Raw genomic sequence first — 20,401 nt, 5'->3', positions numbered from 1 at the left:
CTCTGGTCTCCATTTCAATTTATAGAATCCGAAAGTTAAAAGTAAATAGTTCGGAAGATACTGTTAGGCAGGATAATTGCACAGACGAAGAATAGATATGCTAATCTGATCAGACCGACGGGTACGTGAACATCAAAACCCCACAGGCTATATAACTCGGAAACCTAACCTAAAACAGGAATAAGTTGCAAAGTGCAGACGGTCGATCAGATTCTGTTTTACGTTTGGTGGATACATGAAGTTGCGCGGCATGTGCAGGAATGCGGGTGAAATACCCTGCGGCAAGTATATTAATGGATGGCACCTGGGTCATTCATTGCATGTCGCAGTCTTCGTGAGGCGGGCCGCAAACCGATCTAAACGCAGCGTATTATTTATTATTGTGATTGCAACTACAAATTGCAGCTGATTACGGCCCGTACTGGGCCCATGAACGTCCATGGGAGGTTACGGAACCGTGCCACCCGCAGCCAGCACAATTTCAACGACGGTATAGTCTCCTCTATTTTGTAAAACGAATTTATCCGTGAGGCCGCTTGAACCTTACCTTCACATCTTTCATCCTGACTAGTATACAATAGTACGTGTGCAGTACAATACACAAGCTCCTCCATTTGATTTCAACCAATGATACCGTAAATTGAAACCCACTATCGTACATCCACAACCGTAGATACTGACAGCACAATTAACAAGTGCATTCTCAATGTAACTCCGTAATTAAAATTACTTCCTGCCTCTCTCTATGGCTGCTTCCTCTGGCAACCAAAATGTCTATGGAAGTCTGTTAGACACTAACCAAAATCCTGTAATTACTGTAGAAAGCATCATACCAATTCTCTGTCAGCAGAAGCTAGCGTTAAACTCCGAGGATTGAAGGCGAGATTTGTAGCCGGGGTCTTGGATTCAAGTGCTGCGATTGGCCGCTGAGCGCCGTCTCTCACAGGCGACTGAATATCCCATACGTATACCTTTTTATCATCGGAGCCTAAATAAATCAGAGACGGGCAGCAGAAGATAAAAAAAGACAGTGCACGTACCGGAAAGCACAAATCTTCCGTCTGGGGAGACACAGACATCACCAGATGACACGTACTGCCGTTCGCCAGTCATGGCTTGATAGTTATGGCCGGTAAATCTCATGAGTACGTCACCAGAAAATGCATCCAGGAGATAATGAGCTGACCCCCTCGTCCCAACAAGCATATTTTTCCCATCGTTAGAGAACTCTAACTTCGTCCAAGGCACGGGCTGGTTAGACCCTCGGAGTGTATCAATTCTGAACACTGCAAACGGTTCGCTGTCATAATTCCGCAGATCATATAGTAATATCTCTGCAGTCTGCTCGCATCCGACCCCAAACACAACACCGGCTGGATCAAAAGCGACAAACGCGGGTGCCGGAATTGTAAGAAGGCCCTGAGCGTTTGCAGATCTAAGGTCCCACAATCTGACCGAGTTGTCAAGAGAAGCAGAAATAAACTGGTCATCACTTGGTGACATTTCCAATCCAATGACTTTCTTTTTATGGCCCCTGAAGTAGCGAATGTAATGATTATCGTGCAGTGAGAGATATCGAATAGTATCTGAGCAAAAGTCAATCGTGATACTAAATGTATTAAGAGCAACAAATTACCATTATCTTTCGTTGAAGCGTACACGCAATCTGTTGAATTATGGGTGAACCGCGCTAAATGGGCACCGTACTTTTTACTATACAGTGTTTTACTGTGCCTAAACCAGAAGGGTATCACACGTTAGACAACGTTGCCCTGAAGAAATTGAAAATAGATCACTACACACTTTCCTGATTTGGCGTCATATAGCTGTAAGCTCTCGTCTTCACCACATGTTAGTAGTAGAGCACCTGCATCGTCAAAATCGATGGATGTAATTTTTGTTCCTTCCTTATGATTGCGGAAAGTCTTTGAAGGCTGAAAGCTGCAAACGATATCTCTCGATGGCACCACCGCGGTCATGCTTAAATCTAAGTGAGAGTATGCAAAGATTCAATATCTATCACACAGGCGAAGTAATGTGACACCAGCTATTAATGCCACTTTGTGCCTTATTTGGGTCACTAGTTACAACATGAAAAGCCGAGTAAATATGCGAAAGAACGCCTTCGTTAGCACGTTAATGGTGTGACATTTATGCAGGGGTTTAGGCTGACTCCTATTTATCGCACCGAGTAATCGAAATTCCTACTCTGAAAACCAAAATATTTGCGTACAGCAACCTAGCAAAACCCGACCAGCGATTATCTTTCTGGAACTCTTACAGCCGGGATTGAAAATAATACGTAGCAGTCGTGTGGATCACCTTCCGTTCACAGTGAACTGGACTGTCATCGTCTTCGGTATCTGGGAGAACCTTCAAAATGACGAGATTCGCAACGGCGCAATCACACTGATGCCGGGTGCTAGTATTATTTAAAATTCCCCATTCAACCTAAAAGCTCGGCCTCCATCCTTTCAAACTGAAAGAATCAAATTTCTGATGGATATGGGACTGCATAAGTAGCCCGTTCCGAGAAGAATTTATTCCTGCATCACGGTCTCCCACTCTGTTCGTGATCCACCTAGACTATCCGCTCTGTACCCAATATTCTTCACTAGAAATTGGGAAGATGCGGGCGGTCTCAAACCCGACCCAATCATTCCTATAAGCCCCAGCGTTGACCACGCCAGTTATTACGCACTTGCCATCTGTCACACGGACCCGAGCCCGAAAGAAGTCGTCCCTGCCCGTGATAGTTTTGGAAAGGATTCGGGTAAGCCAGGGCTCGTCTGTGATGGATATTGTGTCTACGTAAACCCAAGTAGCTGCACATACATGGACGTATAACAAATATCTTATAACCTCTGCGAGAATAAGGCCGTATGTCATAATGGCCCGGCGTGAGAGCATCATCTGTTGGCATCAGGTCGACTCTAGTGCTGCGCAGTGTGACGCGATACGGACCAGACGCAACAATGAGGATGTTCAGCATGGAGAGAAAGTTTTTCACAGTACGGATGGGTTCAATATCATTCCCCCCAGCGACTTATCAGGCACTGAGAAAAGGTAAAAATGGACATCTCGACCTATAGCTCGGCTGCCGGCCATTAATTGCCGTTGACTGTCAAAAATATTTGCATAAAACCAAGCTGTCTATCCATCCGACCTTTGACCCGCAGCCGAGGGTTAGGAATATTTGCCGCAGGGCCAAATTGATTTACGCTAATAGCGATAGTCGTATGCCGCTTTAGGCAATTAACTATCCTTACTTTGGGCTAGCTTAAACCTTCACTAAGCAAATCCACTAAGTTATTCATTGTTCAGTAATCCGCTGTATGCTTTAAGGTCGGGACTTTTTGCCGAAATTCAGAATTCAGTCAATCAATGTAGTGCTCGGTTGCCATCATTAACACACGTACGATGATATCAAATGCTAGTGGCGACGAGCAGATCATTGTCCAGCTCGTGTACTCCACATTGCGGCGAGTAGTTCCACATCGTCGATTCCGTCCGTCGCCGATCCTTTTCCAACTTCTGCCTTTTGGCCGGCCTTTCCTCACCCGTGTCGTCATCCACCAGCTCTTCGACGTCGTAGCGGACCTCAGCGTGGGAAGACCACCTAAGACAAGTGCCCCAGCCACGCGCAATTGCCTGTTGGCCCCCAGTCTTTGGCTTGACAGGACGACGAAGAAGGCAACCACACTTGCTCGCTTACTCGAGCAGAAACACTGTCCCAGAAGGGTACCGGGAGACGTTGCTGTTGCTGTTGCTGTTTCTGTTTTGTCTGTTGCAAATCCATGGCTGAATAATGGTCGAACGAAGGCGAGAGGGAAGATTGAGAGATTAAGCGGGACACCACGGCAGTGGGGACAGTGGGGACATTCACAGTCAGAACGAGAGGCACGGGAAACAGAATAGACAAGAACAGGGCGATGCGCGAGACGCGTGAACGAGTGTCGGCGGCGAGTGTCGAGCACGAGTGATTTGTTTAGTTACTGCCCGTCCGTGCGTGCCCTGACCCTTGACTCACTGTCATCGAATCCGCATCACTTAGCTCGACCGCAAGAGTGATTTTTATTATACGAGTTAATTCGTTCTATTCTGCTGATATACATTGATTAAAGCGAAGTCGAGTTGTCTGCGACTGTAGATCGTCTTTGATGTTGTTCGACGCCTCGCTTGTTAGACGCGTGCGAACACTCAATGAAATGTATTAGTCAAACTTTCATTACAGTACGGTGGAAGTTGAGCCGCACCACGCCAATAGCGAAAGCTACTGCAGACGCGAATATCGTGGGATTCTCTACACACCGACGCCCAAGAGCGTGTCCGATGACTGCCACTCTCAAAAACGCGTCGTTCGATTGCAGCGACATGTGACTATCATCAACTCGCTGACCGTGCGCGCAATCTCAAGTAAACAAATTAAATCTGAAGCCTGCCAAGAAACTGCTGCATGCGCCATTTATTCATTGTTACACGAACATGCGAACCGCGATCGCGTTCCGTCACTTCTATGACTCTTCCAATATACCGTTGTCTCCGTTGTCTTCCAAGATTAACATTGTATTTTGAACCGCTCAGCTTTCGAATGTGCTCTTTGCTCTGTTAACAAATTGTCGAATGTGAGCTAACAGTCTGCACAAGCTCTCTGTATTTCGACAAGTCGAGCGCGGCGAGTTCGCGTACGGCTGTTGGCAGCATGGGGTTAGGGCGCGCACGGACCGGCATCTCCGTTAAACAAATCAGTCGCGCCGCGATCGCGAACTCGCATCACTCATTCAGTCACGTCCTATCGTAATTCGATCAAATAGAGCTTCTTAATAGACAATAGAGAAGGGCTTTCGTTTATAAATATGGCTGAATCACTTCCTGCGTATGGTCCCAAATCTTTCCCTGCGCCTTCTCTCGAAGCAAAGGCATAACCTTCGCATTCGGAGTACAATCGCACTTATTATTAACGAGAAATAATCCATTCGCCTGCTTCTCTAGCGAATTTACACCTGGCTTGCACTTCCATGGTACGCCACGACCACCAAAAGCAGCGCTGGTACTTTGGAACAAATGCCTCTGTCCAGACTCCTCGTCGCTGAACCCAACAAGGCCAATAAGGGGCTCAAGGAGAAGCCAGACTACCCAGGACATGATCGAATTCGGATCCGTACCCCTCCATACGTTTCCCGTGTTGACAGGCCCGGGCCAGGAGTGGATGAACGTCACATCGGGATTTTCGTTGGCCAGCATCTCTGGGGTCGTCGTGTTCATGGCTCCATATTGCCACTGGGCCTTAACGCCGCCGAAATTCCCAGGCTTCTTCAGGTCCAATTCGTCCAATTCGATTGTCGCCGCCGAAATTCCCAGGCTTCTTCAGTCCAATTCGTCCAATTCGATTGTCGCCCTTTCTAGCCCACCCGCCAAGACGAGACGCTGACGACCTTGGAGGCTTCCCCTCCGCGTAGGAGGGGGAGGAGATGAAGAACGAACAGCATTCGGGAGTAGTACTCCAGGCCCTGAACGATTTCCAAACCCTCGGCAGTCTCCTTGCGTGTGCCGAATGGTGCGTAGCCCGCGGTGAGAAACAGTAAATCGACACGTGACTCCTTGCTTTTGATAACCTCGCATAGTCTCTTCGTTTCCGCCAGGAGCGAGACCTCACCTTCGTTCCAGACGACTTCCGCCTTAGGGTTGTTGGCGTGCAACTTCTGGATGAAAGCGCGCGCGCCTTCTTCAGAGCTCTTGCGCCCGACCAGGTAGATCTTCACGCTCGCACCTGTAGAGACCAGCGCTTTAATCGTAAACTTTCCGATACCTGATGTACCGCCGAAGAAGACGGCGGCGCGTGGGGCCGTCGCATCGTTGAGGAGCGCGTTAGAGGCTTTTATTTCTTTATAAGAAACCATTATGAGCGATAAATGATGTGAGCCGATGGATCTTTTGAGAGCTCTAGTTTAGAACGGATTCTAGGAACGCGATGGGCAGAAGGACGAGTCCATCAACATACGGACCTATTGTGAGAGCTGAACCCACTTTCGCTGGTGGGCGCACGAATGCGGGCACCAAAAAAGCGATTCGGCGCTCGAGAGGAGCGCCGCGGTAAAGTCGGCTTGGGATTTTACGCTCCTCGGGCGTGCGTGCAGGGACGCATTATTGATTTTCCCAATCGAAATTTTGCGTTCGGGGCAATTTTTGTTCCTCTTAAATATTAACCAACTCTTTGCATTGCCTCTCAGACACTTACAAGTGCCTGGGGCTGGAGGGAACTATTACTGGCGGAAACTTAATTCGAAAATTAGGAGATTGCATCTGGCCGTTCAGCACAAGCATTGCAATCCAGCTCTTCCTGCTCCGTGACCATTTGAACTGAAATTACTCATAGAGGCAATATGGGCACAACCGAGAAGAAGCAGTTGAGTAGTCTCGGCGGATTTACAGCTGGAGCAATTGCAGCCTGTGGCGCTGTTACTATTACCAACCCAATTGAAATTGTGAAGACTCGGTACGGCCGAATCTCCAATAGATGATAAATCCTGCTCAACTGCTAATATTTTACAGGATGCAGTTACAGGGAGAACTGCACGCTCGAGGTGAAACGAAGAAGGTGTACACCGGTTTATTTCAAGCGCTTAGGGTCATTTTGAAAAATGAAGGAATTCGGGGCTGGCAACGAGGCTTGGGTTCTGCAGTGAGTCCCCACCATGAATATTCTTAACGATTCGGCACACAGCTGTCATATTATGGTTGCTTACAAGTTGTACAGTATGTTTATCAAGTTGGTCTGAATGGCTGTCGGCTGGGGTTCTACGAGCCCATCCGGAGGAGCTTGGCCGGCTATTTACTGGGAGATCCCGAGAAATCCACCCTCGGCATTAACGTCTTCTCCGGCGCTGTAAGCGGAATTATGGGAGGTGAGCATTCGCATTGCGAACGTGTGCGCAGTAAGCTAACACCCTGTTTCTCCAGCTATAAGCGGCTCGCCGTTTTTCCTAGTTAAGACCAGAATGCAGTCATATTCTCCAGTTTTGCAGGTTGGTACTCAAACTCATTACAACAGTCTTTGGAACGGCTTAAGTTCTATATACAAGGCTGAAGGGTTTGCCGGCTTGTACCGAGGCTGCGGCTCAGCAGTTGTGCGGACTGGTTTCGGATCAAGCGTGCAGCTTCCTATCTATAACTATTGCAAGAGCGTTCTCGAAACGTACGGCATTGCTCCGGGACCCACTCAGCATCTTCTTTCTAGTGCTGTTAGTGGTCTCGGCGTATGCTTTGTCATGAATCCGTGGGACGTTATTATGACCAGAATGTACAACCAGCGTGGTAACTTGTACTCTGGCTTACTGGACTGCTTGTTCAAGACAGTCTCAATTGAGGGACCTCTCGCTCTGTATAAGGGTTTCTTTGCACATTTGATGCGTATTGGGCCGCACACCATCTTGACTCTCACATTTATGGAGCAGACGAGAAAACTGATGATGTTTGTCGAGGCTGTTGAAAACTAGATGCAAGAACGATTGTACTTTAGGTTACATATTCGAGAGAAAAGGCGTTTCCTTATCAATGCATATAGACTGGGTTCTAAATTTGTGCATTTTTTCTGGTGTATATTACTAAGTGTACATTAAATTTAACTGCAATCGTCCTTGTCCTTTCGATCCTGGTTCGAAACTTACATCATATACAGAGGAAACCACTCTGCTGACAATGCATTTCGTGCTGCATTCGTCAATCATTTCCCACGGACAGCATCCGTCGTTGGCTGCTTGCGAGTTTGGTTTCTAGACTGCTGGCATGGTGGAGTCCTGTCCACCTCGAAAGTCCGTCCCTCTTTCCGCAACCCTCGCCTGAGTTTGCGTACTTTGTCCAAGGTAGAATGTCAATCGCAAAGCGATCCACGATTTTAACTAGCGCCTGCCGGATACACCCGCCATGCGATCTACTGCAGCCGAACCGCCCTCGATGGCAAATATATCGGAATATACATTCGTCTTCTTTAACTTCTCCAGAAGTTCGCTGTCATGAGAATACTGCATCTTTACTGCATCTCTCTCATTCAAGAACTCCTCCAATTCCTGAGAGAATTTATTCCTTGTAACCCAAAATTGTTCTTCCTCACTAGACAGCTGCTTCGACTGGTTCTCTAGCTCTTCTATTTCAGCCTCGACCTTTTTCCTTTCCTCTTCAGCCTTGCGTAGCTCAGCCATGACTTCGTCTTGCTGCTTCGATATTTCGGCAAGTTCCTTCTCAGCCACGATTTGCTCGTCGGGCGAAGGGTTCTCATTCTGAACTTGTTTCAAAAATTCTGCATAAGCGTCTCGATCGCGGACAATCTCAATGTATTGTTGTTTCAAGCCCTCGACCAGCAGCTCCATACACTCAGAACAGATAGGTTGATATAAGTCCGTCTTCGATGACACTATGTCAAATATCCGATCAGATGTTTTGAACCTGTTTGATAAGGAATATTTCTCGCCGTCAACACCATTCTGTTCGTCAGAGTCGCCTCCACTTGCATCATCTTTACCGCCGTTTGTTGCGGAATGTCGGATCATAGCTTCGTAACCGCCAATCTGCTCATGGTTGTCACCATTGCTTGGCGGCTGGGCATTAACCACCTGAGATTCGGTGAGAAGAACGAATGATTCTGTGGGAATAGTGCTACTACGGGACAGATATCCGGAGGCACGATGGTTCGACGGACGTCGTGGACGAATGAGTAAGTTCGTGTCGCCGTTGCTCTTCGTTGCGTTCCCACCAGTACTATCTTGATAATGTTCAAGACGAAGTGAAGGATAGCCTTGTTTCGCATCTGCTTTCATTTTCGGTTCGTCTCCACTTACTGGCGCTGAGCCTGTATAAGTACCCGAGACGTCAGTACTGGCTCAACGCCACATACACGGCTACAACAAAAAGCAATATTATACATACTTGACAACATTTGATCAAATGATGAACTATCCATTTCAAGCATCGGCTCGTGAATCCGAAGGGGGAGACGACATCGCTGACAAACTTGGACTTGCGGCGTGGACGCTCCGCTACTGCTCACAACATTGGGCCCAGCGCTTGCGTACGCCGACGACGCACTGATCATTGTATGACTTCGTAGAGCGCTTCACTGCAAATCCACTTGATTTGCTGGCTTAGTGGAAAAATCTTGGCTAAGTGTGGCAGATTTGATTGAACAATCCCGGGACTGGCATCTGATAACTGTCTTTCCTCCGTGACGTTAGCCCCAGATGGGAGTTTAAAGTTTTCTTAAACAGGACGCAGTGTGACGTTTATGGCATACACGCAGAATTTCGTGGACCGGTACCCGCTACGCCACCCCACAAAGTTGATATGAGAATATCTTCGACAGCTGTAAGAAAGGTTTTATGTGTGCGTTTTAAGACTTCCAATCGAATCTTACCGAAAACGATCTTCTAACGCAATTGCCAAATCCTGCCTTTCAAAATGAAAATCCTCCAACACACATGAACAAAATTGTGTAGCACTCTATATACATTTAACTACAAGTACCAAGTACCTTTCATAGTTCATCCTTGCCACTCTGCATGCGCATGTATCTGTCGTACTGTTCCTTTTCGATATATGCGTCTCTACCAACAAATTTTGTCCACTGCTTGTCCGCAGAGTGCAAAAATAGTCTCCACAAGTTCTTTGGAAAGTCGACATAGCTCTTTAATATGAACTTAACCGCCTCCCATGCATTATACCATTCGTCGTCCCACGCTCGTTGGTACGACTTGTTTTTACTATCCTGCTTGCCCTCAGATTCCTGCTCTGAGATTCTAGGTTCATCTGTCGGAATACTGTCTGGGTGCGCCAACATCTCTAGGAACATATTTATACTGGACACGGACTTGGACAAACGGTCAAATGTGTTGATCAATGCAACCATCTCCATGCGCTGTAGTTGAATATTTTGGCCCGTACAGTCATCAGGAAGTTCAAATAGGATTTTAAGTGCCGTCGCATAGCCCGTAACCTGTAGCTTGCCCCACAGTCTGCATTTGTCACACCCCGTGCAATCCATTATCCGAGAGACATTTACAAACCGACTTCGAAACTCTTCCTTCAATTCTGGCTGATCTCTAAACATTTGTTTGGCATCAAAGTGACTATGCACCGACCTATCGGCTTCGACGGCAATCCTTAACATCTTGCGCCGAGTATCCGCGTCGTATCCCTGTGCATTAGTGCAAAATGTAAAGTCTTCAAGATAATGCCGTAGCTTTGCGACAGCCTTCGCGACTAGTCCGTAGTTGAAATAAACGTTCGCTATTCTGTCTGGAAAATTTCCTACTTTTTCCATGAAAAGATCCAAGTTAGGTCCCCATTCGCCGGTGTCGGTGTCGAGGAATTCATTGCACAGATGTGTTGAGATGCTAGCGTGCATACCCGAAATAATCTTGTAAAACACGTTCTTCTCTATGCATGTGTTCTCGGAATTGAGTGCCTGTCGGCCCCTCTCGCCGCCTTCCCGAATTCGTTGCTTGTTTCCCTCCATCAACGCCTGCCCAAGTGGCCGACCAACTGCTGACGTGAATTGCTGAGACGTCTGCGATACATACGACGAGCGCGAGCTATCCGGAAAGCAGTTCTCAGTGTAGATAGCTTCCCAGACTTTATTAGCATGAGAACCCACATAGCCAGTGTATCGCTCCGGATTATCGACAAGTGAAACATAAACACCAGGTCCGTCACCAGAGACATCTTCCGGAGAGCAGTAATCCATCGGTCGAGACTGTGGTAGTACTGGTGCATGCAAGTCATTATCTCTCACACAGCTCTCCTCTGTCTCATCACCGAGCGCGTCATCGAGATCATCTGATTCAATTGTTGAACCGGCAGATAATCTACCAAGGTATTCTGACCGCCAGATTTCGGGCAAATGGTCTTCGTCATCTATAGTGTCAACTGCACATGCTCGATTGCCGCACATCCCCTCGTCAGACCAAAACGGACAGGGCCGGCCATAAAGATCTAGACGATAATATTTAAAGAAGTCTGTATTGGTAACGATATCCTCGAGTAATGGTCGCAATTTTTGTGAATTGGCGGTATCGATAGCCAATATGTCATATGACGACTCGGAAATGTCTTCAACATGCTATAGAATTGCGACGTTAATAATCCATATCACCGGCGGTAAGACGGTAACAGTATGACACGATGGCACCATCATGATGACAGAGAATTACTTACGCTTGCGGCACCAGTTGCCAATTGAACCAAGAGCGCAAAAGTACCAATGAACAAAGCTTGCAGTCCCCGCATTATGTGGATGATCTATTGTGGGGGAAACAACCTCCTAGACGGCGGTGTGGACTGGATTTATATTTATAATCGGTATAACTAACCAGGTGGCATTGTGGCCAGACTGCTCATTCGTGATTAAATGGCCTGCCGTTGGGACTTTGACGAGTTACCTCGACGTCTCGAAACCTTATTTAATCTGCACTGCCATAGCCAAACCCATCGAGTGTCTTTTGAGCCGACCGTTTACAAAGAGTGCTACAAAGGTTTAATATTATATTGCGTTGGAACAAGATGTCAACGAGCAAACCAGCTAGGCCACTCCAGGTGAGCCGACTCAACTGTACAGGGAAATAATGGCGCGTTTATGGCTTCAAGTACGACGTAATGGCACATCTGTGCCCCCAGTTCCGACTTGTCCGGCGGTTAGCTGCCGGCTTAATAATAGATTTCTAGCAAGCATAACTATAGGCTGATCAAAGTAGACTGCACACCGAGTGTTAAAAGCACATAACACCAGTACGATATGTGCCCCACGTTATTTATCTGAGCCAACTAGAGAATTGTGGGTGCTACCAGAAATTGACTGGTGCAGCTGTTGCTCTGCTCCATTAACACGTGGCGACCGCTGGTCGAGAGCATCACAGCAATAACAGAAGTGAATTACAACGTAGGAATGCTGGCACCTTCCATGGATTATTGTAGAAGCAGTAGCACACAAATGGAGTGGTATGGAACGCCTAGCGGACATGTTAGGTTCATGGTTGACGCGTCGCGGAGCAGAAGTTGTCATCATGATATGCAGGCGAGGAGATTGTGCTTACAATTCTTGCAAAGTGAATGCGCCGTATTATTAAACGATTCCAGCACGGCTGAAATATCTGCGAAACTTTATCCCATATCTATCTCACTTTAGATTCGTAACTCGACGCAAGCAGGCACTATTACTTCAGCAGCCGACGTGCCTGCTTGCCGCAGCACAGTCAGCCGTGCGTCGAAATTCAAACTGTCAAAAGACCCGTAGCTCCGCCAACTTCCCACCCCACTACATCTCCAACGGTCACTGTTAGCGCCTCTATTATCAACATGGACGGCATAGCTGGTGATGGTCTAGTCGGCGCTGTAGAGCCTGTGCCCGACTCTATCGTCACGTTTTCCCGACAGACATCTGCGTCACCTCCGTTTGACAATGACGTGCGCAAGCGACCTCGCACATTTCCATACACTAGGCTGCTTCCTTTTGAAACGGAGTCAGAAAGTGATCGCTTGGTACATTTGGATCACATTATTGAGAATATCTATATTGCGTGTTCGGCCGATTTTCTATCAGTTGGTAGCTTACTACACTGGACACGCGAGCTCCGATCATGGCTTCAGCTCAAGTTCGACATGCCTGTCAGCACACGCACACAACTTACTGCCATCTATTACGAACTGGCTCTTGCGCAAGGAATGACACTTTCTGCTTCGGAAAAGTTTTCGACGATGTTTGTTCATCTTGCACAAAAGCGCGCTTTTGTCGATCGGTCTCAGTTGACCCTTGACTGGCGACTGCTATTCCGCGAGCTGAAGAGAATCGCCTTCCCAAATCACTGGTCGTCAGCAATCCGACATCACGAGAAAGATTTCGAAAGTCTCACGAAAATGGGGTTTATTGCTCGGCGGTTCTTCACGCCTGAATCAACACTGGAAATCCTAGAAGAAGTTCTGCCGTTCTACAATACCTCGCGACATAATACAGCGCACCAGGTCGTCGCTTTGCTTGATGCGCTTCTACCAACTGACGTTGTCCCTGAAGGTTATAGTCATGTGTATCCCCAAAAGTGGTTGCCTTGTAAGTCATTTGGTACAATGAGAATATGGTTGAGGTGCTAACTGCATTACTCGTTCAGCGCTATTCCATATCTGGGAGCTCTACACCCGGTCGCAGCAGTACGATCTTATAATGATGGATATAATCTCTCGACTAGCGCAAGGATCACTCCACGTTGCGCATATCCCTTTTACATCTACAGGCATTTTCACCAAAGAACAGACGGCTCTCATGTTCACTTGTGCCTTGCGATTGATCGAGGTCCCAGTTGGCCGAGCCGGCTCTCCGTACTTGGGCGCATTTGAAGCTCACCTTGCTATCTCCAAGTCAGATCATAAACGCAGCCGCAGCGCCCGACCTATCGCGCGCTGGATTATATCGTCATTGTCGCCGGACAGTATAATTGATCCAGACAGCACGCTACGTGGACTGCAAGGGTTGATCCAATGTGTAGAGACCTTTTTCCATCCCTCGAATTCGGGGAGCTGGACAAAGCAATTGACGCAATTGATTCAGAGCTTAACTGATTTCTTCGTGCTACGTTGGAATCGAGAGCAGTCTGGAGAGTTAGACGTGCCACCTGAACGAAGACTAACTGCCGAAGTCAGGAGGGAATTTGTTCTTACGCTCAAGGATGTTGTATTCATGGGAATTCATTCCAAAAGTAACTCAGGCGCAATGAATTCGCAAGCGGCGCTGCAGTGCCTGGCAATGCTAGAGCCAGACCTCATCCTACCAACTGCACTTGCTCAAAGTTATCCATCGTTGCAGGGCCTTGTCGAGACACATCGAACAATTACATCGCTCAAGACGCTCACATTGCTGTCCCAGACGCTCATCAAGCACAAGCCGTCTCGCTTGCATGTCACAGCTCTTTTAGGATTAGCCCTCCCTGGCATCGATGCAAATGATCTCACCAAAACCGTGCAATCACTCGCATTCATCCAGAGTATCGCATCGTATGTTCCATTTGCCGACTTGAGTGAAGGAAGTGGACCTGGTCTGGCGATGGAATATATTACAAATGCTATCGATGCGCTTGAGAATGAAGGCGAAAATGCGGTTATTCAACTTACTGATGAAGACGAACTTGCCGTGTTGAAGTCATCGACGGCGACTTTTGGGGAGTTTATAACCTCATTCATGGGCCGGATATTCTCACTTCTTGAGAATCTCCCGGACGCGGTCAATTCACGGTCTCGCGCGGCACCAGAGCAGAATGCTGTGAATATGTTACCAGCAGCCTTTTCTGTAGTTCTTGGTGCGGTTTCTGAGGATCTTTTTGACCTCGTGTTGGATAAATATACCGATTTCATTACCGACCACGTCATCCCGCAGGCATCGGATGCCATGGCGAACCTCATGTCATGTCTCGCAAAGGCCCAACCAGAGCGCACATTTGCGAAGCTTTTCAAGGTGCTGGAAGGCAACATTCGAGAAGAAATTGATGAGAATCATGCTGGAACCGCGAAGTCATTGGAAACAGTCCCGAAAGACCGCGCATTAGTCTGGTATTTGTCCATGTTCCGTAAGGCAGTTTGGACGGCTGGAGACGTGTTGCTGAAGTATCGGACGGAGATCGTCAATTTGATTCAATTTTTGCGGGAGCGTTGTCGTGGTGCCGCGAGCGTCCACACTTCGAACCTGATGCATCATACTATTTATGCGCTTACCAACGTTTATACTTCTGATGGAAAGTTACTCAATGACTCCAATTTTAAAGAGCGCGGATACAATATATCCGACTGGGGCCGTCAAGTCGATCCTACTGAAGGGCTGGAAGTGAAGTGGCATGTACCAGATCAGCAACAGATCGAATTTGCTGTCGAAGTGTTTGAGAAAAATGTGGAATTGTCAATAGCAGAACTGCAAAAGTTGATGAGCGAAGGTGCGAAACCCCACAAAGACTGGTCGGAAGAAGTCACACGGCAGCTTAATTACTTGCGACTGCTGATTTCAGGCGCGGCAGTATTGTATGATCCCAAAAACATTGCCACCGCAAATCCTCCGCCGAATGCTAAAGAGTCAAATGGCGACGTTGAGATGAAGGATGCTGAAGAAGAAGACCGTGAGAATACGGTGGGGCGTTCAGAAAGTTTTGTCAATGGCGCGGACGAAGAAGGCATTCCGCTGGATGATGACATGGAGAGCGACGAGGATGATGTTGATGGCGAAGATGGAAATGACGGTGATGGCGACGAAGAGAGCAATCCCATCAAAAAGCTTTTTACATATCCGGTAGGTTACTATTTCAAGGATACGTCGGATCCACTATACATCAAAGTACACGATCTGCACGAACGCATTGGATGGGTTCTTCATGAAGTCCACGATTACCTTCATGCGAACCAGGAGGACGATGTCCATTCGTTAAAGACTTTGGCCTCTGTTTGTCGGGTATGGTTTATTGACGTCGGATCGGAACGCAGTCTGAAACTTCTTGATACCTACATCAGATCTTATCTGGTGGATGCGCGGATATACAAGATTTCAGGTCTTCGGAAATGCTATCCTCGGTATCTTCTAACTAAACGGGCATTTATTTATCACCTTCAACGCATCAAGCATAACAATGGTATCCGCGATATGTCTCCACTGGACAAAATATTGCTTCAGGATCTCATGTATGATTCTCTTTCCCGATATGCGGACACTCGGCGACAGGCTCAGCACTCTCTTGACTCAGCTCTCCGTGTGGTTTCTGGGGCGCGGGTCCTTCTGGTGCCGAAATTGTTCAAGGAACTCAATAAGGCAATCGATACGCAAGAGTATGACCGGGCAAAGGGCGCGATGTACACGTTAAATATGCGAGGATTGTACCGCTTCACAGCCAGAGACCCCAGGTTTTTCGTCAAGTTTGCTCTTTCTTTACTAAAGGCTACAAAGGCAGATAAGCCATCTATTCATGAACTAGCTCGCACATTGCTGGTCTCATTTGTTGTTGTATCGCGGGCGTCTCCGAAACAGGTTTATTACAGCGACCACTTCGACGAATATCGTGCACAAATAAAGCCGAATGTGGATCTTGCAGAGACGCAGCAGGCGTTTGACAAGAAGACCTCGAAGAAGTGGGAGGATGCCCTGAAGAGTGTACAGGCCTTGGAACAGGAGCTCATTCAGCAGTACAAGGAAGAGCAGCACTGGCGAATTACATTTTTGATCACCACGCTCTTAATCGGCGGCATGACGATCTTAAATCCGGTTATTCCACCGGATCTTGGCGAACTCTATTTCAAAGGTGCTATTGATTCGCATCCGCATTTACGCTTTTTGCTTGTACAAGGCGTTTTGCGATTGATAAATATTATCTTTTGCAGGGCTCTATGTGGCAACGACCTTAAAAAATTGGTTCAGGAAGATTTCCAAGACATTGACACCGTTTATGTCACCGTTGACCGCGACGATCCTGATTTTTCAGAGAAATTCTTGCGTACGTTGAACGATGTAAATGCGCCATACTACCGCGTGGACAAAGACCGTCCAGGATGGCTTGTCTGGGGCAAGGATTTCCAGGCAGAACTTCATCCTGGAAAGAGACTCATGCCTGACTTTTCGGAAGAAGACAAGTTGCAATTGCAGAGAGCAGGTTCCACTATCGATGTTGAATGGTTCTCTACATACTGCGATCTTCTTACGCAGGAACCTCGTTCTGATCAAGACAGTTTCCGGATCATATACGCTATGTTTAGCATGATGGTGTTCGTGATGATATATGAAGGATACACCGTTATCTCATGGGACCAAGCTTTGGAGAAAATCGCTCAAATATACGGTGACGGTGAAGATAAGAATCACCATCGTGCAGTAGCAGAGCTATTAGGAGGCATGCTTGCCAACACGAAATCCACAGACTACTGCCAAAAAGCGAACGCTTTTGCGATCAAGATTTTTGAGAACGTTGTCGACGAGTCTTTGACTCCAGAGAACTTGACTTATTGGACTAGGTTTATTTCATTTTTGACGGTAGGCAATGACTTCTTTGATTACGAGTTAAGAGACGTTCTGATTACGGTGCAGCCAATGACGGATCCGAGATCTAACTTGCCTATTATGGAGAAGTTAATGAGCGTCCGCCTCGATGTTAATTCAAATGCCGCGTTCAAGGAGAGTTCTCGTATTTCCTTGCTGCGCCACTTTTTATCTCAATTAACTTGGAGGTTGGACGATGATCAACCAATAGTGGAGGATTTCCTGGCGCATCTGGATCACAGCTATAAAGGTATAGGCGTTCGTGTGGTTGCGAGAAGTAATACTAATAATGATTCTCTAGGTGTAAGGGAGGAAATCGGACGAACTTTAGGTCTCATCCCGCGTAACAGCTACCATGAATCATTTAGAGATGTCCCCACGTTCATTGAAGATAATCATAAAGCAGGATCACTTGGTATCATTCCATATCAGCCTATGCAGGAGCATACGACTGTGCTGGAGAATATTTTCAATCAGCTAGCAGTTTGGAGGAAGGAGCGGCAACCATTGCAGGAGACGTCGTCCTACACGAATGGTAGCAAGACAGTGATGCTATGGTTCTCGGCATGGTTGCAACAGCCATGCTGCACACAACTGATGCCATACTTCCCGAAAATGATATTACCGGAGTTACTAAATCTGCTAGACATAAAGGAGGACACTGAAGTCACGGCGCTTGCAGTTTCGATATTCAAGCATTTCGGAAATGTGCCATGTCCGCCGCAGTTGCTGGGGGACATTATTGCAGGTATTATTGAGATTGCGACAACGTCAAACACATGGCACCAGCGTCTCCGTGTTCTTGCAGTCGTCCAAGTATTTTATTTCCGCCAATTATTCCTGCTATCGACAAAGGATAGAAGGGTATTGTTCGATTGTGTATCGCAACTGCTATCGGACCCTCAGCTTGAAGTTCGAGATACTGCAGCGACTACGTTATCGGGAATGATACGTTGCTCACCGCTCGCGTTCCGGAATAGTGCTATTAAGAAGCTGCAGAAAGAGTTCACGGACATGCTATTGGATAATCCAATGCCTGGACGACCGTCTCGTGCTGAAAGTAGCACGCAGCCGTCTACGTCGGTGTCTCCATCGGGCGTAGCAACCCCAAATGGTAACAGCGAGTATAACACTGTCGTAGTTCTTCGACATGCTGCAGTGCTAGGTCTGAGTGCTCTGGTTCAAGCATTCCCTTACCATTCACCGCCACCAAATTGGATTCCAGGCGTTCTGGCAACGCTCGCAAATAAGGCTGCCAATGATCCAGGTATGGTGGGTCGAAGTGTTAAGACAGCATTAGGCGAATTCAAGAAGACGAGGCAAGACACGTGGCATGTGGATGTGAAGGTTTTCGAGAAGGATCAGCTGGAAGATTTGGAAGGTGTACTATGGAGAAGTTACTTTGCATAAGTTGGCCATGCATTGGACAGTATGCCTACGAGGTCATTTGCGGACCACGGACATATATTAATCGTAAGACACAGTATATTGTAAATATTACATTGTTACACCGTGTGTAGCAGAAGAAGTTTGGACCGCCTGTAAATAATTTTTCATTGGAGATTGTCATTTTAATAATTTTGGTACTAATAATATGTCTGTGTCACAATTTTCGTGAAATGTTTGAGAGAGGATCTGAAAAGAGACTTTGTAATCGAGACCACTAAACAGTATCAGGAAGCTAAGGTCTTGAATGACAGTTACAGCTTTTCTTGATACAATGCTCCGAAATGCCTTTCTGTTTTCTGGTGCAAATTCGAATTAGGTCGCTGGACAGATTAGTAGTTAGTGATTTTCCGAATCTCGCCAAAGTTAACGGAAACGGTTCAGTTGTCGCGTCATTTTCGCACACGTGTCGAATTTCGATGAGCCGCACGCTTCTCTCATATACCGTTCTTGCGTCATCGCGTTGCGAAAACGGCCGTTTTAGTTCACGAACGGAGGAAACAACTTGATCTGGCTTGAAGGAGCTGAACTGGCATCTCTGCGTCGGAAACGCAACGCTATAGAGAAAATTTTTGATCAATTGGTGGTTGCAGAATGTCGGAGACTAATGTTGATTCGCTGGTCGCTTCTCACGATCCCACGCACCCGGCCAATTTGATTTGCCAGTTGTGCAGACTATTTTATAATAATGGATGGGTTACTGGTACTGGCGGCGGTATCAGCATTCGAGACGGGTACGTAATTTGGGGGTTGTTTTTTCGAACGGGTTGAGATGAGATTTGTTAACTTTATTGGGTGCATTAAAGAGATCTCATTTACATTGCGCCGTCTGGAGTTCAGAAGGAGGTGTGTACGCTTCTCCGTAGATGATCAGGGATGATGTTAACAGACGACTCAGCGAATGGTCGCAGATAACATGTTTGTCATGGATTTGCCAACGAAGAAGTATCTCCGAGTACCCGAGTCTCTGAAGCCGTCGGCATGTACTCCACTCTTCCTGGCTGCCTATACAATTCGGAATGCTGGAGCATGCATTCATACTCACTCACAAGTATGCAGTATTGCACTAATCCGGGAGAATGAATGTGTTGATAACAATGGAATAGAATGCGGTTGTCGTTTCGTTGTTATATGACAAGGTGTTTACAATCGCCAATATCGAGCAGATCAAAGCCCTTCCAAAAATAGTCGAGCCAGGCTATCTCGGTTTCTTCGACACTCTTATTATTCCTATTATCGAAAATACCGCGCACGAAGAGGACTTGAAAGATTCGTTGGAGCAAGCCATCATTGATTATCCTTCTGCAACAGCAGTTTTGGTCCGTCGACATGGCATCTACGTATGGGGAGAGACTGTATGGAAGGCAAAGGTGTACAATGAGGCGATTGATTATTTGCTGGAATTGGCTGTTAAGATGCGACAGCTGGGAATACCACCTGATGGTGGGATTGGCTCCGAGAGAAACACCAGACTCGTGTAAATGCGTTCATCTGTGGAACAAGGAGAATAAAGTTACATATGTACAGACTCTGTGTTGGTCTGTTACTGGAATTGTGCTTCTTAGTGATAGATCTGTCCTCGACACTGCTGCTCGTGCTACAGAAACAAAACTGCACCACGTAACCGGTCTACATAGAGCAAATCCTTGAAATTATAAATATACATGCCAGATAAAACTTTTATCAGGGCCTGACTAACCCATAAGTCTCACGGTTATCTCTAGGACGACTGTAAATTGCGATATTGCGCAAACACCCCCCTTCCGAAACGTGGGATCGATCTAAGCGCGGCGCGATGTTGCGGATACGCTGCAAGTATACTTCTGGCTACACATATAGCGCATATGGCGCGAGCAGCTGAGAAGAAGTTGCCAGGTGTCAACTTTGGCTCGCCCGCGCTACTTTATGACCTCACGC

At 47.1% G+C, this 20,401-nt stretch overlaps 8 protein-coding genes across 8 annotated transcripts; 3 read left to right on the top strand and 5 right to left on the bottom strand.

Annotated features, from left to right (window-relative positions):
- Positions 1-827: 827 nt before the first annotated feature.
- Positions 828-1,979, bottom strand: POJ06DRAFT_191040 (WD40-repeat-containing domain protein; the record flags this gene model as incomplete). Its single annotated transcript, XM_056184826.1, has 4 exons — positions 828-988; positions 1,041-1,586; positions 1,637-1,734; positions 1,804-1,979. 4 exons carry the CDS (start codon positions 1,977-1,979, stop codon positions 828-830), a joined length of 981 nt encoding a protein of 326 aa, XP_056047351.1.
- A 1,447-nt stretch (positions 1,980-3,426) lies between these two features.
- POJ06DRAFT_264734 (uncharacterized protein) lies at positions 3,427-3,799 on the bottom strand (the record flags this gene model as incomplete). The annotated part of the gene is made up of 2 exons (XM_056189024.1): positions 3,427-3,666; positions 3,716-3,799. The coding sequence occupies 2 exons, from the start codon at positions 3,797-3,799 to the stop codon at positions 3,427-3,429; spliced, it is 324 nt and encodes a 107-aa protein (XP_056047350.1).
- A 1,049-nt stretch (positions 3,800-4,848) lies between these two features.
- Positions 4,849-6,033, bottom strand: POJ06DRAFT_272556 (uncharacterized protein; the record flags this gene model as incomplete). The annotated part of the gene is made up of 2 exons (XM_056189567.1): positions 5,422-6,033; positions 4,849-5,365 (listed from the first exon to the last, which is right to left on the bottom strand). Exons 1-2 carry the CDS (start codon positions 5,898-5,900, stop codon positions 4,849-4,851), a joined length of 996 nt encoding a protein of 331 aa, XP_056047349.1. The 5' UTR covers positions 5,901-6,033.
- Positions 6,034-6,383: 350 nt separating this feature from the next.
- Positions 6,384-7,496, top strand: POJ06DRAFT_191207 (mitochondrial carrier domain-containing protein; the record flags this gene model as incomplete). Its single annotated transcript, XM_056184834.1, has 4 exons — positions 6,384-6,496; positions 6,553-6,682; positions 6,758-6,905; positions 6,961-7,496. The coding sequence occupies 4 exons, from the start codon at positions 6,384-6,386 to the stop codon at positions 7,494-7,496; spliced, it is 927 nt and encodes a 308-aa protein (XP_056047348.1).
- A 402-nt stretch (positions 7,497-7,898) lies between these two features.
- On the bottom strand, positions 7,899-9,088 carry POJ06DRAFT_264731 (autophagy protein Apg6-domain-containing protein; the record flags this gene model as incomplete). Its single annotated transcript, XM_056189023.1, has 2 exons — positions 7,899-8,845; positions 8,923-9,088. The coding sequence occupies 2 exons, from the start codon at positions 9,086-9,088 to the stop codon at positions 7,899-7,901; spliced, it is 1,113 nt and encodes a 370-aa protein (XP_056047347.1).
- Positions 9,089-9,324: 236 nt separating this feature from the next.
- On the bottom strand, positions 9,325-11,356 carry POJ06DRAFT_243095 (endoplasmic reticulum Oxidoreductin 1-domain-containing protein). Its single transcript, XM_056186304.1, has 2 exons — positions 11,206-11,356; positions 9,325-11,110 (listed from the first exon to the last, which is right to left on the bottom strand). The coding sequence occupies exons 1-2, from the start codon at positions 11,275-11,277 to the stop codon at positions 9,527-9,529; spliced, it is 1,656 nt and encodes a 551-aa protein (XP_056047346.1). The 5' UTR covers positions 11,278-11,356; the 3' UTR covers positions 9,325-9,526.
- An 863-nt stretch (positions 11,357-12,219) lies between these two features.
- On the top strand, positions 12,220-18,726 carry POJ06DRAFT_217525 (uncharacterized protein). Its single transcript, XM_056185560.1, has 4 exons — positions 12,220-13,090; positions 13,149-17,032; positions 17,087-17,288; positions 17,340-18,726. The coding sequence occupies exons 1-4, from the start codon at positions 12,343-12,345 to the stop codon at positions 18,446-18,448; spliced, it is 5,943 nt and encodes a 1,980-aa protein (XP_056047345.1). The 5' UTR covers positions 12,220-12,342; the 3' UTR covers positions 18,449-18,726.
- Positions 18,727-18,828: 102 nt separating this feature from the next.
- POJ06DRAFT_243089 (class II aldolase/adducin N-terminal) lies at positions 18,829-20,338 on the top strand. The gene is made up of 4 exons (XM_056186303.1): positions 18,829-19,218; positions 19,291-19,330; positions 19,383-19,535; positions 19,591-20,338. The coding sequence occupies exons 1-4, from the start codon at positions 19,079-19,081 to the stop codon at positions 19,963-19,965; spliced, it is 708 nt and encodes a 235-aa protein (XP_056047344.1). The 5' UTR covers positions 18,829-19,078; the 3' UTR covers positions 19,966-20,338.
- Positions 20,339-20,401: the final 63 nt, after the last annotated feature.

The sequence above is a fragment of the Lipomyces tetrasporus genome, assembly GCF_029532465.1.
Source record: "Lipomyces tetrasporus strain NRRL Y-64009 chromosome Unknown POJ06scaffold_1, whole genome shotgun sequence".
In the NCBI taxonomy this organism is placed as follows: domain Eukaryota; kingdom Fungi; phylum Ascomycota; class Lipomycetes; order Lipomycetales; family Lipomycetaceae; genus Lipomyces; species Lipomyces tetrasporus.
The sequence above is the reverse complement of the archived record's forward strand: the minus strand, read 5'-3'. Positions and strand labels throughout refer to the sequence as shown.

What these genes read in the sequence shown, in the direction of transcription:
- POJ06DRAFT_243095 (XM_056186304.1), bottom strand. Translation starts at nt 11,277, where the DNA reads ATGCGGGGACTGCAAGCTTTGTTCATTGGTACTTTTGCGCTCTTGGTT. An exon ending in TGGCAACTGGTGCCGCAAGC is followed by an intron (nt 11,111 to 11,205) that starts GTAAGTAATTCT and finishes GCAATTCTATAG; the next exon opens with CATGTTGAAGACATTTCCGA.
- POJ06DRAFT_217525 (XM_056185560.1), top strand. Translation starts at nt 12,343, where the DNA reads ATGGACGGCATAGCTGGTGATGGTCTAGTCGGCGCTGTAGAGCCTGTG. An exon ending in TCCCCAAAAGTGGTTGCCTT is followed by an intron (nt 13,091 to 13,148) that starts GTAAGTCATTTG and finishes TTACTCGTTCAG; the next exon opens with CGCTATTCCATATCTGGGAG. An exon ending in GGTTTATTTCATTTTTGACG is followed by an intron (nt 17,033 to 17,086) that starts GTAGGCAATGAC and finishes ATTACGGTGCAG; the next exon opens with CCAATGACGGATCCGAGATC.
- POJ06DRAFT_243089 (XM_056186303.1), top strand. Translation starts at nt 19,079, where the DNA reads ATGTCGGAGACTAATGTTGATTCGCTGGTCGCTTCTCACGATCCCACG. An exon ending in GGTATCAGCATTCGAGACGG is followed by an intron (nt 19,219 to 19,290) that starts GTACGTAATTTG and finishes GGTGCATTAAAG; the next exon opens with AGATCTCATTTACATTGCGC. An exon ending in GCATTCATACTCACTCACAA is followed by an intron (nt 19,536 to 19,590) that starts GTATGCAGTATT and finishes ACAATGGAATAG; the next exon opens with AATGCGGTTGTCGTTTCGTT.